Source organism: Sceloporus occidentalis, unplaced genomic scaffold (genome assembly GCF_023333645.1).
Source record: "Sceloporus occidentalis isolate IW3139 unplaced genomic scaffold, rSceOcc1.0.p SCAF_2, whole genome shotgun sequence".
NCBI lineage: Eukaryota > Metazoa > Chordata > Lepidosauria > Squamata > Phrynosomatidae > Sceloporus > Sceloporus occidentalis.
In genome coordinates, this window is record NW_028316982.1 from 98,870,888 (window position 1) to 98,884,232 (window position 13,345).

Here is a 13,345-nt window from a genome sequence, read left to right on the forward strand (position 1 = left end):
GGTCACTAGCCCTGAGTGGTTAGTTAGTCAGTTACATAGAAATCCCTCTGTATTATTAAAGGGATAGCATTCATGGATCTCATCCTCCTTTCATCCTCACAGTAATCCTGTGAGGTAGACTAAGTAAGGCTGAGAGAGTGATTGGCCCATGAAGACACATTAAGTTTCATAGTTCAGTGAGAGACTTGAGATCAAATGCCCAAAGACTAAAAGTAATCTTTATGTATAATGCTTAGAATTTGATACAAAAACTAAACCCAGAACATCCACACAACAGCATGTATATAAATAAAATACAAAATACACATACAGTATAACACAACAGATACGTTGTTACCTCTGTTATACATCTTCATTGTGTATGAAAATTCTGTATTTTGTATTGTTATTGCCCACTATATGAACTAGCTTTTATTTATACATCTGTGATGTGGGTATTATATTTTAAACTTTTGGCGCTAATTCTAAAGACTTATATATGACTATGAGTATTTAGATGAGTCTGAGTATTTGGGCATTTAGTGCATGTGATCCCAATTGTGTCTGTATGGTAGTCTCTTTTTTCACACATAGCCATTGCCTGCTTGAGAATGGCTATTTGATGGGCCATATTGCCCTATACTAGCCTGTGTGAGCCCTTAAGATCTCAGGAACAGACCTTTTTTCTGTTCTTGTACCTCCCCAAGGAAGAAGGCCTTTTTGGTGGCTGCTCCTAGACTTTGGAACTCCCTCTTTAGCTAAAATGGCTTTCTCTTTGTTCCCTTTCTTCAGGAAAGTAAAACGTTTCTATTCAATCAGGCTTTTAATGGTATATAGTTTGTTGATTTTTTCATACTATTTTAATTATGTAATTATTTTAACTCTGGAGATGGTTTAATTGTTTTTTAAAGTAACTTTTTACAGATGTTGTATGTTTCTAATCTGTACTGGTTTTAATAATTTGTAAACTGTCTTGTCTTCCATTATTGGGGGAAATCTGTTAGTATAAGTGTTAAATTAGTATAATACTAATAATAGTAGTAGTAGTAATGGGGACTTGAACCTTGGTCTCCCAAATATCAGCCCAACTCTCTCTTAACTACTGGACTGCAATGGCGCTTGTGCTGGTTGTGACTCATTCTTCAGCAGCCTTCAGAGCATGGCGGATTGCCATACATTTGGTGGCAAAATTGGGGGTTCCAGAATCATAACAGATTGAAAAAGTTGCAAGGTAACTGAGGACAGGGCAGGAGGTGTCATACACTGGAATGAAAACCCAAATCTGCTCAAGGTTTTCCTGAGCAGCTTACTTACATTTAGAACAGCATCCAGCAGTTTCCTGTGAAGCAGGTGCCTGTGAAGTGGTGTCGAACTGGATTAAAGGCACCAGATCCTGTCTGATTTTGGAAGCCAATCAGGATCAGCCCTGGGTAATGGTTGTATGGGCAACCACCAGTGAATCCCAGATGCTGTAAGCTATATTGCAGAGGAAGGAACTGGCAATTCCAACTCTGAGTGTTCCTAGACTGCATCCACACTGCAGAAATAATCTAGGTTGACACCACTTTAACTGCCATAGCTCAATGCTATGGAATTCTGGGATTTGTAGTTTTGTGAGATATTTAGCCTTCTTTGTCAGAGACTTCTGGTGCCACAATAAACTAAAAATCCCATAATTCCATAGCATTGTGACATGGCAGTTAAAATGATGTCAAACTGGATTATTTCTGCAGTACGGAGCAGCCCTTATCTAAGAAAACCCTGTGAAGTTCATGGGGTCAGCAGGTAGCTTGAAGGCACAGACACACACAGGTGCCTCCTAGGTTTAAAGTCTGACTTCTAGCACAGCCTTCCGCTGCTTTTCAGAAGCAATTCATTCATTCATTAAGAGTTTTTATGTTTTGCTGTTCTGCTGGAGCGTCTTACAAATTGTTAATTAGACTAATCATACCCAGCCAACGTGTCCTTTTAAGGATGATGGGAATTATTATCCAAACCTTCTGAGTTGAAGAATGGCCCAATAACAGCTAAATTGGAGGAAATTACTATTTTTGGCCTTAAATGGGCTGTTATTCAGCTGCCTTCAATCTAGTACAGTATTCCTTTTTTATATTCATACACGTAAGTCACTGCTACTGGATTTTTCTTTAGGAGCTGTACAGGCTTAATTCACTGGAAGAAGTCAGGGGAAGGGTTTGAACCCTGCTGACTGGCGTTTCCCTTAGGGTTTAACCCTTCGATTCTGCTCTGTTCACAGACTGTAGACCTTGCTCCTTCATTTTTTATGATCAGCTATATCCCTCCCCCTGGAGAGATTTGAATAGGAAGCCAAGTCCATCAGTTCCACTGTTGATTCATCGCAAGCAGATTAGCTGCATCAACTAAATGGCAAACATCTTGACAGCAATCCCATCCACTGCTTGAGCAACAGAATTTAATATAAATGCATTCTGCCAGTATTTGTCATTAAAGCTGAAGTGATGGTGCCAGATCAGCTCATAGAACCAGCCAGCAGGGGGCAGTGGTGATATGTCACTATTTGCTTTGCCTGCTCATCAAAGCTTTTGGGATGACCTGATAATCTGAGCACATTCTTATCAAAATGTTGCCTCTGACTGCTAAAGAGGCAGGGGTTCAGAAGCCATCAGAAATTGCTTCTGAGCTATATTGCATGTTGTCGTCGGTGGAGACAAATTCATCAAAAGAAGCTAAACTCTCTTGCACGTTAGATTGGCAGTACAGCTGGTCTACTTCAATTAACAAAGTAGATGTGTTCCTGGACATTATTTCTTTAATAGAAAAATTGGGTAGCAGAAATAACATGGAAAAAATAGGATGGGGTTCCTAAATCACACACCGCCACCCCCCCCCCCAAAAAAAAACCCTCAAAAACCAGTGTTTAAGCAAACATTTTATCCAAAAATAACAATAAGCCCACGAGAAATGGAAGAACCAGATCAGAGGAGTGTTGCATAAACAAACAGAACAATTTTGAATTGTCTAGAGATTGCTTAAAAGCTTCTTCCGGAATGCATCTAGCAATGACTTCCTTTCATCAGCCCCCACTTTTCTTATGAATCCCATTTTGGTGGCCAAACCTGTAGATCTATACTTTTAAACATGCTGGGGGGCAATCTGCTTTTCCCTTTTGCTTTTCATGCATTCTGACTAGGGTGCTCTGGAGGCAGCTGCTGTTTACATGACCTCTCGTAGGCAGGCACATACAGCAGCAGTAGTATCTAATAGAGCAGAATCCCATTCTTTTCCAGTTCAAGCTTTATTGCACTCTTTACTTCAGACATACTGCTGTAATTCAGCACTTAAAGTAACAGACCCTTTTTCACCATCCTCCAAAGGCAGATGCTGCTGTAAAAATTCAGGAGGGCAAGGGGATGCAAAAAGGCTTCTTTAAAAGGAGCTTCTTTGTCATTAGCTTTGTTAACTGAAGTATGTCTGTACCTTAATTTTGGTCACCAAAACTGTGTTTTGAGTGCTGGTGAGATTGCTTTGCACATTGGACTATAACTCCTTTGGGCTAAGAGGATCTTGTGATGTAGGTCAAGTGTTGGTTTGTTGCTTTCATCCCACCATGTTTGTGTCACATGTGCCAGGGCTTCCTGTCATTTTGGGGAGCACCAACTTCCAAGGATCTTCCAAGCCAGCATGGCGAGTGGTGATAGTGTATTGGGGTTATTCTTGGGAGTTATACTTCATAACTTCCAAGCTGGCTTGTGTGGTTAGTCACAGATTGGTTTGCTGCAGTAATCCTCTGCCAGAAATATCAGTTTGTGTAAATTTTACCATGGGCAGAAATAGTTTCTCACAGTGGGGATCTCATCCATGTGTGTGTCTTGCTTTTGTTTAAAATATTATAGAGCCTTAATGTTCGGAATAAGAGCAAATGGCAATACACTGAGATAACACTATTCCTCCAAGGCTGTTCTGCCCTGACCTAACTGGGGTAGGGGATGGAGAGCAAGTGACTGCTGCTCTACCAAAGTTTGAACAAGTAACTCTGTGGACTACAATTCCCAGAATCCTCCAGCCAGCATGATCACTGACCATGCTGTAACTTTGACATGCTCATAAAAATAAAAATAAAAAAATATTTTTTTTATTTCTGTCCCGCTTTTTGCCAAGCAATCAAAGCGGCGTACAGGAAGTTAAAATACAAGTATATATACACAGTACCCCCCCCCCCTTAAAACAAGATTAAACAATATAAGATTAAAAACCAACTAATCCAAACAAACTAGGGCAGAGTCACTAGATGGAAAGTCTTATCCGTGGCTGAGTATTTTATTCCGGGAAGGCCTGCCGGAAGAGATCCGTCTTAATGGCTTTTTTAAAGCTCTCTAGATTGTTAATGTGACAGATCTCGTCTGGCAGGCCATTCCATAAATTGGGAGCGGTTGCAGAAAATGTCCTCTGGGAGGTCGCTGTCAGCCTGGTCTTTAAGGGTTGTAGTAAATTCCTCCCAGAGGACCTTAAGGTACGGGGCAGATTGTATGGAAGCGGAGCTTGTTTTCTGCTGCTCCAGAGACTAGGACCCGGAGCAGTGGATACAAGTTCCAGGAAAAGAGATTACACCTCAACATTAGGAGGAACTTCCTGACAGTAAGGGCTGTTCGACAGTGGAACACACTCCCTCGGAGTGTAGTGGAGTTTCCTTCCTTGGAGGTCTTTAAACTGGATGGCCATCTGTCAGGGATGCTTTGATTGAGAGATCCTGCATGGGCAGAATGGGGTTGGACTGGATGGCCCTTGTGGTCTCTTCCAATTCTATGATTCTATAAAAGGAATCACTGATTCCCCAACACCATCCATCCAGACTAGGGAGCTTTATGGCCATTTCTTGTTCTAACAACACTGCTCTACATCTTATCAATTGATTAAACTTAGTTTCTTTATCCTGACTATTTTCATTATCCCTTCCCTCTCTCCCTTTCTTTTCCCCCCAGATCTGTCGGACATATATACAAGAGAGTGACTGATCATTTGAAAGTAGTATACTATGTAGCTGAGAACTTTGCAGAAGAATATACTGGCACAAATCTGAAAAATGTGGAAAGGAGTGTGGAAGATGATTACATTGCAAACCTCAGAAATAACTGTTGGAAGGAAAAACAACAGAGTGAGTACAGTACCTCCAGATGTTTAAGAATAGTTATAATGTTCATTTGTGTACCTCTTCTTGGAATCAAGTAATTTTGTATTGTAAGAGAAAGATAATATTTTCCCATACTCTTAGGGATACTCTTTTGATACAGTGGTCTGTGAGGGATCAAAATCTATTTTTTGTAATAATTATGGATTGAGTTTGATTCTTATAGAGTATATGCACTGGGTCAAAAATATATTTGCATAATATACACGTTATCTATGAAATGTAGAGGTAGCATTCCTGTAGGTGCTCTTTCTGTTACAACTTTTTTTTTCCTTTTTCTGACCTGTGGAACTGATAAAATTGGTCCAGGGTCCAGATTGAATTTGCAGGCGGCCAGTTTGCTCACCCCTGGTAGAGAAAGCTATCTCTCTAACTTGACTTATTGTGCTTAGGCTTTTAGAGCTTTGAGAATACAAATGTGCTTGACAAAAGTGTTGAGATGTTGTTATCCAAAGATAAGCTTAGGGCAGCCTTGACGTATTTCAGAGTCTGATTCAGCCAACGTCCTTGTCCAGTGTATTTAGATGCTACAGGTAAATGCAAACTCATGTTTTAGACAGAACCAGTAGTTATGGCCTGTGGCTAACACAACAGATTTCTTAATGTAGTCCTTCAAAACTTGGAGAAGTGTGTGACTGCGGTACATTCAGTGGTTTAGTGATGACCAGGTTGTCTATCTCCATATAACCTATTTTGCCAGTTATTTGTAAGCTAAACTGTAATTGCAAATTTCTGAAGCAATGATCAGCAGTTGGTAAACATTTTTGTTGGCCCCCTGCCTAAAATGGTGCACTGCACAAAATGGGAGAGGTAAGAAACTGTTCCTGGAGAAACTGGGAAGCTTATTCTTCCTCCAGTGAACTTTATGGGAGAATTTGGCAATGAGTATTGTACAGACCAAAGAGAATAATGCCACTGGACCAGATTCTGGACAATGGCTTCAGTGATTTGGCTTTCTTTTACAGAGGAAGGGTTACTCTACAGAGCACGTTACTTTGGAGATGCAGAACTGTATCAGAGAGCGCAAAAGATGGGCACACCAAGCTGCAGCAGACTTTCTGAGGTTCAAGCATCGATGCATGGATAGTTGCCACTGAAACAGTTCCTAGAGATTTAAGTAAGTGCAGGTAGTTTCTTTTTCTTTCTTTTCTTTTCTTTCTTTCTTTCTTTCCTTTTTTTTTTATTTTTTATTTATTTTTATTTTTTTTGAGATTTCAAACTACAGCACAACAGTACTTCTTTTCTGACAGACTCCATAGCTAAGATTTGGCTTTTCTCTCCAGGTACACTCAGTCCTTAATCAAGAAGCCATGTCCTCTGCCAGGACATTCAGCTTAATTTCTTTTCTATAGCTTTTTGATGTGTCTTCCTTGACAAGGAAACCAAAATGGCCTGATCAGTGTTTGGGTTCTCCCTTGTTTATTGTTAAGCATTTGCTGTCTCCAATCACTATCTCAGTGAAAACATGTATGAATGACAGTGGATTAGTTTTTACCGGTGGAGTGCTACAGCTGAATGAGAGATTACTTCAGTATATTCGTACAGTAGGATTTCTACAGTCGGGCTTGCAGAAGCTACAAATGTGGAATGCAGCCTTTGCAGGCTCCTCTTCAAACCAGTCAAGATATGCCATTCACTTAACCCTAGTTCTGTGATATCTGAAAATACCCTGAACAAACTGGTCCACATTGCTTACATTGGATAAGCTACTTTGTGTTACCTGCGGCTTTAAAATTGAAAACCTGGTAGCTTCATAACTAAGAGATAAGAAATACTTTCTTTAAAGAGTTGGCAAAATTTTCATTATAAACTGCCAAAAGAAAAGAAAAAGGTGGGTTTTGAAATGGCATGATGAAATCACCAGAACTGTAGTGGGAGCTGCTTCATGCAAACAATGTGACCTATTACGTAGCCTCTTTGTGTTTGTAGAGAATTAAAAGGGATTTGTCTCTCTGTGGTGACATTTCCCTGTAAGTAATGAAGTTTGACAAAATTTGACTAAAACAAGGATAGAGTAACTGTGACTCTTCAGATGTTTTTGAACCACATCTTCCATAATCCCACACCACTGAGGGCTAGGACTTATGGGAGCTGCAGTCCAGCAAAAGCTCACAATTGCTCACCCTTGGACAAGAAATACAACACACACACACACACACAGTCTCTTTACCTGGGATCCTCCTGGGAAGTTTGCAGGGAAAGGGAGGGAGGGAGATGCCCCTCTTTTGGGAGCTGGGGCAGAGGGAGCCCCCCTCTCTTCTAGATGGCCATCTTTGGGGATGCTTTGATTCCTGTGTGACAGGGGGTTGGACTGGATGGCCTTCAGGGTTTCTTCCAACTCTATGATTCTATGATTAAATTGACCTTCACACAAAACCTTTCCCTCTATGTAGAGAATTAGCATGTTAGGGAGTGAGCTCAGCCAGAACTCATGTCTAAACTACAGGCTCATCAAGTTGATGAGGAAAAGATCTTGATCAATTTTTAGAAATGTGGGGCTTACTTTAGCATAGGGATGAGGTGGCTTAGTGGTTAAGAAACCAATTCTGATGATCAGAAAGTTGGCAGTTCAAGGCCCAAGTGCCTCATGATGGGGTGAGCTCCTGCCCAGCTTCTGCCAACCTCACAGTTTAAAAGCATGCAAATGCAAGTAGATAAATAGGTACCATCTTGGTAGGAAGGTAGCAGCCTTCTGTGCAGTCATGTTGGCCACATGACCACCAGAGTCTTGTTTGGACAATGCTGGCTCTTTGGATTAGTAAAAGAAATGAGCACTGTCCCCTAGAGTCGGTTGCGATTAAGTCCTGTTGGTTTCCTGGTAAGGGACCTCAGTGACATAGACCCCCTCTATTCCTGCTAAAAGCTCTCTGGAATGTTGAGGCCCACATTTAGACATTTGATTGGGTGAACAGACACAGATTTGAAGGCACCCATGTAGGATTTTTGCAGGTTATCTGAACTTAACATTTGTCCACTGCCAGCACTCTGAACTTACATGATATTTGCCTTTATTGGGTATGCTGTGCTTCTTCTCGTTCCATCAGTGCTCCGCACTATTGTTGCAATTCCTCCTCCTCTGTTTCCTCCTTATAAGTGGTGAAACCTGTATTGTTTGTTTACATTAAACAGTTACTGGGAATTTCTCCATATATCCGAGGAGCAAAAGATAAGTTTAAATGAGCGTTTCCAGTTACACCAGTCAAATGTATTGCTCATGGGAAGGGTGGTGGTGGAAATATGTCCTCTGTTGTTTCTGCTAGCCTCTTAATACACTAGAGACTGATACTATTACTGCTTTTATTCTCAGACTGTTCAAATGCCAGAAGACTTTGGGGGAAGTACACTGAGCCAAGGCGACAGACTTTCTATTTAAAGAATCAGACCTTAAATTAAAATGGAATTGGAGAATTAGCAACGCACAACTGCCCTCTCCTATCTCTCTCTCTCTCTCTCTCTTGTCTGTCCATCATTAGACTTGAATGTCTCTTAGAACAGGGGAAAAAAGACTTATGTCCCCCCCCTTCCTTCACTGTCAGATGTCTCTTTCCTGGGATCCAGCCATCCTGAGAGCAAGTGTTGAGGAATTGTTTTTTTAAAGGCCTACTGAAAATCAGAATAGAAGGAGAGAGCCTCCTGCAATTGCACTGGTCACTTCAAAGAGAGAGGGTGAAATTGGAAGATCTGTAGGACTAAAACAAAATTAGTTTTAAAAAGCAAGAGAAAATATTTAGAATTAACTTATTAGCTGTAAATATCTTGTACTTCTAAACTATGCAGGGATAGAATTAAATTATTTCAATTTATGCTGAACTTCTTAACCCAGGATGTGTGAACGTTACCCTTTTCTCCCCTCAGCACCCTGCAGACCAGCCTTGTGAAACCTTTCCTACTTAAGGCAACCTTATCTGATGACACAGCATTTTTATATTTTTTAATGGCTTGGTTTTTCTGGAGAAAGAAAAAACCTGTAGAATTGGACCTGCCATTGTTTCCCCTTTTGTATCAGAGGATCAGTAAAATCTTGTGAAATTTTTGGGACTGGGGTCTAAATTGCTGGTATCTCTACAGAGTGTTTGTTCCTCATAGAGGAAGGAAGCAAAATTGCCCCAAATGCTTTCGAAGTTCATTGCGGTTGCTTGGGTGTTCGTGTGGAGCTTCGTATTTATTTATTTTTTTATGTTTTAGCGGCTCCAACCTTTCTGCCTTGCAATCAGTGTTAGCTCTGGTACACAGAGCTTTCCACAAGCTGTGTCCCTTTGGTCACCTGTTTTTCCCTGGGCTGATTGCTTCCAGCTCGCAGCACTACAAAGCTGTAGTCAGCAAAAGCAGCCTCTGCTTGACATACTGCTACTGCTGACTTCATTCCAGGAACCTGGTGTCTGTTGTCCTATAAAGGGGAGCTCCTTATCCTCTTGCAGGGGCTGGACACACAACAGCAGTGGATGTTTACACACCCTTGTGTCAGCATCCTCCAAAAAACAGGGCCTTTCTGTCAAAGGAGGGTTTGCTATAGTCATTACGGCTTGAGCAAATTGAAAGTGGGAAAATAGTAATGTCCCTGGACTGGGTTGCCCCTTTTCCATTAGGGGATAACCAACCCATTTTCTCAGTAATGCTCATCTTGATTTGTTTGTTTGTTTGTTTGTTTTAATACAGTGCTATCAGGACAGCCTTAAAGCTATGTTATTTCAGGCAACTGAGCCATACGCCAGAGCGTAAACAGGTTAACGCTCCCAGTTATGATAAGCCCAACTCTCCTGAGGTAGTTGTAATCCACAGGGTTTGCTCTTGTCTAGCAAGCGATCCTGTATTCATGACAACCGAGGAAACATGCCACACACTCCTCTGGCACATGGGGGCCTTTGCCCACCATGGAATGAAATAGGGGCTTTGAATGGGCAAATGTGTCTGGTTAAGAGAAGATTGAGTTCTGCCAAGTGCACCAAATTGCCCTTGACCGTGTAGACGGGAGTCTTCTCCATATTTCTGTGTTAAATTTCATCCAGAGACATTATCAGTAAGAGATTTCAGACTTCCTTTTTGGAAACTTACAGAATAACAGAAGGTATCAAAAGACAGTTTAGGAGTAAAGCTTGAGAATGTTACTTTTTGGATTAGAGTCTTAGAATCCCCCAGGGTTTCTGGGGTTTTTATTTCAAACAAGAAACTTTCCCAAATACTTATTAGGTGTACAAGGGTCATTCTTTTAGTCCTGCGCTTCCTCTAGAATTGACATACTAGATCCTAATTTAATGTAAAGTATGCATCCTGCATTTAATCACTACCTGTTATCAGGTTACCCACATTTGAAGGAGAAAATTCACTCAGTGTATACTATAAGAAGGCCTTCCTGCTTTGCATTGTCCTGTGATGGCAGGTAATTGGACTATGATATTGTCTGAAGTCTCAGCCCTATCATCTGACTTGCAGTCATCCCGGCTCTTGTCTCCAGAGGGCCACCCATTCAACGGTTCAGCATGAAGTTACCCACGTCTTGAAAAATGGCATTGGCAAGTCTCAGTGCCTATCTGTCCAACCCTTTTGATTTCTTACGTAGATAGCCATGGATGGAATGAACAATGTGCAATAAAGAAGCATAGATCCTGAAAGATAATCTTCAAAGGCTGTATTTTTTAATTTAGAATCAATTATACAATTGTACATCTATAAATAAAGGTTTATAACATGAAAGCTCTCTGCTGGCATTTCTTTCATGAAGCTCGGATTGTACAAGCAAATTAGAGTCCACAAAAGTGGGTGCAGTGGTGCCATCTACACTCGTGGGGTTGAAACAATTGCCCTTACCATGAACTGTGCTGAACTGTTGCTTGTTTTTATTACTGAACATATTGCCGATCTCCAAGACTGGCAAAACCCAGTTGTTAGCAACGGTAGGGATTAAGTGTTCTGCTGGTACAAGCAACATAAGCCATGGACTTTTCTAGTCCTGTGTGTGAAAAGCTGCTGTACTGTATGATGAAAATCCTTGTCAGAGTAGCTGATGAAGAATGTATTTTCTGCCCCAACAAATATCAGCTGGTGCTGTCTCCTCACATTCTGTTATAATCCAAACCCACCTTATGGCTGGTTATCATTTTGGACAGAGGTGGGGGGAAGACCAAACTAGCCCTGAAGACTGGGACCTGCCCATTTCCTCTGGAGCTGAGTGATTTGGCTTGTACCAAACAGGATCCTATCATCATGTTGGAGCAATGTATGTCTCATGTATAGACAGTGCAATATACCACTGTGGCCAAAATCCAATAGATAAAAGTGCAGCATAAAGATTTCAAAGGCAGAACTACTTATCTCTTCTCAGCTCCCCCCCTCCACTACTGTTTAGCCACAGTGGAGCACAGGGCAGTGGGTGATCAGAGAATCTCCTGGCTGTGCCCCTATAGCCAGACACTAACTGATGAGATCTCCCAAGGTCCTCCAGAGGTCTCACTGACTGATGTAATAATTTTACGCCTGCCTACGGGGACATAACCAGATGCATTTCCAGTCTCACCCATTCTCCACCAGTCACAATGCCCATGCAGAAGTTGCAGCAGATGCGTGGGGTGGACCTTGTTGCAGAGAGAGGAAGACAACATCAACCTCCACAACAACCAAAGACATATGCAGATGTGTATTGAACTTACAGTTGGATATATCACTAACTGGATGCCAGGCAATACCTAGGAATGAAGTCTTTTAACCCGTCAGTGGCAGAGCTGATTCAACCACCTCCTCCAAGTGAAAGATAAAGGACTCCTTAGTGCTGACTGGAGCTCTCAACCTATCCATTCTCAATGGTGCATGGAACCAGGATATGGACATGTTACTGAGAGTTGTCACATCCACTGATCATTATCCTTTTACACCATTCAATTCTTCCTTTAAGAGATAAGAGACCACAAACACAGGAATACTTTAGAGGAATTACTTGCTCTGTGAATAGTACTGATGAGAACAATTTGGTTTCTGGGACCACAGCTAAGCTTCCATAAGAAAGAACTATTAGCAGGAGGTGAACTGCATCCTTACAAGAATTGAAGCAAATGCATTTGGCAGAAGGATGCAAATCTGATCAAGGGAGCTTCAGAGTAAATGCTGTGGAGGATGGAAACAAAAGCCTGAAGTAACAGACCAGGGTTCAATTCCCAGCTTGGCCATGGAGATCCACTGGGTGTCCTTGGGCAGGTCACATTCTCTCAGCCTCAGGGGAAGGTAGTGCCAAACCTCTGAACAACTCTTGTCAAGAAAACACCATGATAGGGTTGCCTTAGGGCCACCATAAATTGAAAACAATGTAAAGGCACGCAACAACAAGTAAAGTACAAAAGTAAGTACTAGAACAAGGTCTTGCATGCTCCAAAAAGAGGTGTGAGAGTTGTGGGAATGCCTGGCAAAGAGTATAGTCAAATAATGGCATCCATACATTGACATCCAGAATATTATGGGCTTCCCATGGCAGCTGATGGTCTGTATAAGACCATTAAATTAGACAGGGCTTTGCTTCATTATATGTGAACATGAAATCCTATTACTTAACAAGAAAGTAAGAGGTTGTCGACACGGGCTAAATGGCCTGGATCTCCACCAGCCTTGCATTGTCTAGTTTAGATGATGCAGACCGAAACCCCCATGGCAGGATCGAGTCTGATCCCACCAGTTCAGACACAGATCTGGAGGATCCAGTCTGACCCCAAGGTAAAGAGCCTTTATCCCAGGGTAAAATAACCCTGGTTTTGCATGGAGGTTCTAAGAAACTGGGCTGTTCTGACACCCCACCCTATCCCCAGTGTTCTTTACCTTGCCAAACCATGCAAGAAGCCCCCAGTCGCTCCATCTGATGCAGAAATGGGATACCTGGTCACATGGGTGCAACCAGGCACCCTGTTTCCACATCAAATGGGGTAACGGGTGGAGGGGGCATCTCAGATTGTTCACATGCTGGCAAGGTAAGGAGTGGCCCCGGGTTTTGGGCTGATATGGGAGATGGATGTTTGAATACCTGCCCATCCTCACACCAATAGCAATAGCAAGTACATTTCTATACTGCTTATCAGTGAACTAGCACTCCCTAAGTGGTTTACAATGTGTAAGCCAATTGCCCCCAACAAGCTGGGTACTCATTTTACTGGCCTAGCAAAGGATGGAAGGCTGAATGGACCCTGGAGCCCTGCGGGATCGAACTCACAACCTTGTGGCTGT

The 13,345-nt window shown here is 41.9% G+C and overlaps 1 protein-coding gene across 2 annotated transcripts in view; it reads left to right on the top strand.

Annotated features, from left to right (window-relative positions):
- Nucleotides 1-10,832, top strand: part of DNAJB12 (DnaJ heat shock protein family (Hsp40) member B12) — a 48,531-nt gene extending 37,699 nt beyond the window's left edge. For both annotated transcript variants that reach the window (XM_089510400.1, XM_089510399.1), the window contains 3 exons: nucleotides 4,941-5,113; nucleotides 6,112-6,263; nucleotides 8,454-10,832. In XM_089510400.1, the coding sequence (XP_089366526.1) occupies nucleotides 4,941-5,113; nucleotides 6,112-6,233 (295 nt within the window). In that variant the 3' untranslated portion in view covers nucleotides 6,234-6,263; nucleotides 8,454-10,832. The remainder of the gene's footprint in view (nucleotides 1-4,940; nucleotides 5,114-6,111; nucleotides 6,264-8,453) is intronic.
- The last annotated feature ends 2,513 nt before the right edge of the window (nucleotides 10,833-13,345 follow it).